At 37.7% G+C, this 4608-nt stretch overlaps 1 protein-coding gene across 1 annotated transcript; it reads right to left on the bottom strand.

The window, feature by feature from the left end:
- Positions 1 to 990: 990 nt before the first annotated feature.
- LOC149225850 (T-complex protein 1 subunit epsilon-like) lies at positions 991 to 3886 on the bottom strand. The gene is made up of 3 exons (XM_089375153.1): positions 3613 to 3886; positions 1329 to 1461; positions 991 to 1173 (listed from the first exon to the last, which is right to left on the bottom strand). The coding sequence occupies exons 1-3, from the start codon at positions 3760 to 3762 to the stop codon at positions 1112 to 1114; spliced, it is 345 nt and encodes a 114-aa protein (XP_089231279.1). The 5' UTR covers positions 3763 to 3886; the 3' UTR covers positions 991 to 1111.
- Between the last annotated feature and the right edge of the window lie 722 nt (positions 3887 to 4608).

Raw genomic sequence — 4608 nt, forward strand, 5'->3', positions numbered from 1 at the left:
CATCAACAAATTTATTATTATCTCAACTAACTATACACATCTCAATCTTAACCAACCTCGCTAGAGTGCAAGAATAGTTTTTTTGTCGATTTTATGCGTTAAAATTATTTATATTAAAACCAGACAGACAAACGGTGGTTTGTGTACAAGTTGGTATCTCATCTATAACCTGCGACGGGAATTTAAATTCTTTAAAAATGATTTTGGAATATACATAGTCACGATCTGATGAGAATTGAAATAATAGGTATCAATCTACGGTGCGGTGCGGTGTATGATGGTAGAAATAAACGAATGTGAATACAGATATATGGCTGTAATGGCATGTTGCTTCAGAGTCCTCGTATTTCTCTGCTACGCCATGTTTGCTATGATGGCATGTTTGCTCTTGAACATGTGAATACCAGAGAGACAGAAATATCAAGAGGCACAACACATCCAGTTTTTACAAAACCACTCGCAGTCAACATCATCATCTCTGGTGTAGGGTAATATTTATAAAATGTATATTTTTTTTTTGGTTTTTGTTTTTTTTTAATTCAATCTTGCTAACTATGATCAAAAGCCAAACAATCTTTTGTATACAACTTCTGAATTGATGGCTCATGCTCGCTTAGAAAGGAGAATGAAGTGCAGATAAAAAGAAAATAGTGCATTTCATCCTGCATTTGTTCATATTACCTTATGGCGCAGGAAACTTAATGTTTTCTCGGGAGTATAACAATAGCTTCAGAATCCCACGCCATGCTTTCCACCTTCAAAAATAACCATGTGTTGTCGCAGTCAATACCAGCCGACTTCACTGAACGAACTTAGCACTTCAATAAATAAATATTCAATTGTAAAACACATACCACTTAAATTGGATCTGAGAAGCTTTAAGGATAAAACTGAATCAAAAACTGCTAACCCATCAAACTAGTTGCAGAAAGTACATATTGCTTCTTAAGAAAGACCAAACAAGATTTCAGACTGCACATAAAATTTTCCCCAAGTAATGGGTTGCTGCAATGACTCTTGATTGGATTCAGATACAACTACACACTTCTAGACTTCTCAGCCTGAACCCCCAAGTATTAAATGATTCCAGGACATGCTTCACAGCAACATGTTACATTACCTTCCCTAGCTTCTCAGGTGTCAATTCCTGAAATCGTGGTACTATCCGTCCACCTGTAATGATGCCATGAAAATTTTCTTAAGAGATAGAAATCAAATGCATTGACTGAGATGTTATTGGGCTATTAAATTGTGGAATACCTGATAGAAAGCATACAGCACAAAATCCAACAGGAAACAACAGATATTGAAGTTTCTACAAGTCAGACCTGTGGCAATTGCGATCAACTCCAGCTCGACCCCACCAACCCATCGGACTGCTGGCAAACCACGGTGCATCAATAAATGATTGGCCTCATCGTCAAAACCCCATTGACAGATTACAAGTGTTGCACCTACATCCTGTAATCAATTATAAACAACTGCATCAGAATTGCAAATAAGTTCAATGTGGGATGTATCTTATTCATATGTGCTTCCCAATTATGAATAAAAAAGAAAAATGAAACAACAAATGATTTGCACTTAGGCTAAGATTACAATTTTCCAAAGCATGCAATAATATTATCTCATAAACATGGGAACATGTGAATATAAATGCTAAGAGATAGGTCATGACCAAAATGAAATTGAAAGGGAATGCTGAAATTATTTTTCTAAAGAAATATAATGAAACCTCTGTCCAGGGATTGGATTACCAGTCAGACTCCCCAGGCAGGTAAACCAGACTATAAATACTAAAAGATAAAATCTATAAACAATCACCACTGAACATTCTCCGGATATTTAACTATTGGTCCCAATGCAGACCTAAAAAAAACCCTCAAATAACACAACAATATCATATGCCGCATATGTAAAAACTTGGGTATACTGAATGAATTTTTCTAATAAGCTGATATGAGTTTGGTCCAATGTAATCGATACAGACTCAGCTGGCCTGGAAATAAACAAAGCTTGGCAGTTCAACAAAATTCAGTTCAAGATTCACCAAACTTGGCAATAGAAAGAAAAACCAAAATACAAAATATAGTAAATTGTGCATAAAACACAGTTTATCCACAAACTCGTCATATCATCTCATTAAATTTGACACTTGATATAAACAATCAACTGAAAGTTGAAATATAAAACAAATAGTTAGCAATCTGAGCCAGAGCCAAGTCTAAGTTGAAGTAGGCAAGCCTGAGACAAGTCTGTGTCAAGTCTGGGAAGTCTTGGCCAGTCCAGAGTCTGCTAGACATGTTACGGGAATGGATGAAAAAGTTTGACACGTGTTTCTTACTATAGACACGTTATCAACTGCATGAACCAAGTTGGTCAAATGGAGCCTGTTCATCGGACTACGTGTGGAAGCTTTCCATTAATGTTTTATTTGGAATAACTTTCAGCCAGAACCAGGACGCCCGATTTTCATCTCCCTGCTAATCAATAAACTCTTAATTATATTCTTCAGAGAACAGAAGCCACTGTTGTCCGTCTGTTACCACGGATGGAGAGACTGCCATAGCTCTCAGCCAACGCATTGCGCAGCGCATGGAAGACAGAATGCCTGAATTTGTAACAAGAGTGAAGGATACAGGGTTGGCCTGAATTTGTAACAAGAGTGAAGGATACAGGGTTGGTCATGTCTAAAGTAATGGCTCCAACCCAAAACACATTTGCTTCCTTCTCTGCTGGAAACTGGCAGACTTTTCTGGAAGCGAACAACCCAAATGAGGCAAAAAAGAGGTAAGTGCAATGTAGCTGCTAGCAGGTATTAATTAGCATAAGTCCATTTAAATTCATATTGTGTATACCAGTTGGTTTCAATGGGTTTGGCCTCAGTTTATATTATAGGTTCAAACTTCCTGGGAAGGGTTGAGAATATAAATTTGTTGGGAATTAAACTTCTTCGAATAAGGGAGGCGAGTCTGGTTTAACACCATAACTGGCTATGGCAAAAGAAACCTGTCACTGTCTTTTGGAGATGGGTGTCATATTTATGGTGAAGCAGCAGAGGCATTCAAGGCCATTGCTGATGAAGAGTGCGTAAATTTAAGGTGGGAGGAAGGGGATGTGTTGTTGCTGGATAAGACGTTATTCTCTGGTAGAGAAGGAACCTGAGATTTTTGCACAGGAAGATCATTTAGACCTAAAGAGTTTTGCATTGCATCTGTTTGCATCTAAACATCAATATGATTTAGACGTAAAGAGTTTTGCATTGCATCTGTTTGCCACTGTAAAGAGTTTTGCACTCTGAAGCAATCTTACATATTCGGTACTCTTTTTTAGCTCTTATGTTTGTACTTCCTTCTGAAAACTTTATACGGAAATTGAAATTCTCTCTTATCTCTTATGCTTGCACTTCTTTCTGAACGGATTTCTACGGAAAATGACACTAAAATAAGGTAATTTACAGAGCACTGTAAGAAGAATTTTAGTAACGGTGCGGAAATTCAAAATTGTTTTTTGAAGAAGCATAACAAAAACAAGCTACTGTAATCATTTTTATAATGAAAAGTTATGGGTTTTTTAGGCTGACAAAAAAATAATTAAATTTCGAAATTGCACCTCCAAGCGCAGATTAACTGGATAAGATAGGCGTTGGGAAATGGCCTGTTCCAGCTCTGACAGAAAAGTGTCGACGGTAGCGGGGAAATCCGTCATGCTGCATCCCTTTTCGGATTTGTCGCAGACATTGCCACTGTTTTTCGTGCACATTCTGAAGCAATCTTACATATTCGATACTCTTTCTTAGCTCTTATGTTTGTACTTACTTCTGAAAACTTTATAGGGAAATTGGCATTCTCTCATATCTCTTATGCTTGCACTTCGTTCTGAACAGCTTTCTAAGGAAAATGACGCTAACAGTAACTGGCCAATGCGTAAAGCAAGGTCTCCAATGGTACCTGGCTTCCCAAGTAAATCTTTCATGGAGAATACCATAGGGAATGAAGAGGAGGCAGAGCATATAAGAATGGTGGAACGAAGAGGAGGCGGGAGCATAGAAGAGCTGACGGGTGCCCAAAAGAAATGGCAGATGGCAGCTCGCTTTATGGCAGATGGCAGCCCGCTTTCCCCGGGAAGTGGACGCTTAAAAACTTTGCATATAATACTTTACCTGCGCAAAACATTTGTTTTGAGAAACTGAGAAACAAACTTAGGATAAAATAACTTGTCACGGCTGAAATAACATCGGGGCAAGTGAGGCTTGCAATAAGACTTCGATTTCAAAAGTTTGGTTATAACTTTCTTACACTGATATTTCCAGAGGTAAACTTTGGTTAAATTCTGATAGCGCACAATTTTTGTTAGTCAAAGGACCGATTAATGGCTGGTCAACGCCGTATCGATCGCTAGAGTCCCGAAGGCAGGGACTAATAACGTCATTTAGATTTAGTATTCAGGAAGCACATAGTTTCTTCTACCCACATGGCATAACAATTTAAAATTAATAATTCTCACGTAATAACTTGTGAAATTCATTAACTACTCCAAAAAGATAATTCACACCCGTGATGCCTTTCATTTCTTATGACCAATAGTATCTCTAACATCTCTAATAAG

This window comes from Pinus tabuliformis, chromosome J (assembly GCF_031772625.1).
Source record: "Pinus tabuliformis cultivar Carrire ecotype Pingquan chromosome J, CPIR1, whole genome shotgun sequence".
Classification (NCBI taxonomy): domain Eukaryota; kingdom Viridiplantae; phylum Streptophyta; class Pinopsida; order Pinales; family Pinaceae; genus Pinus; species Pinus tabuliformis.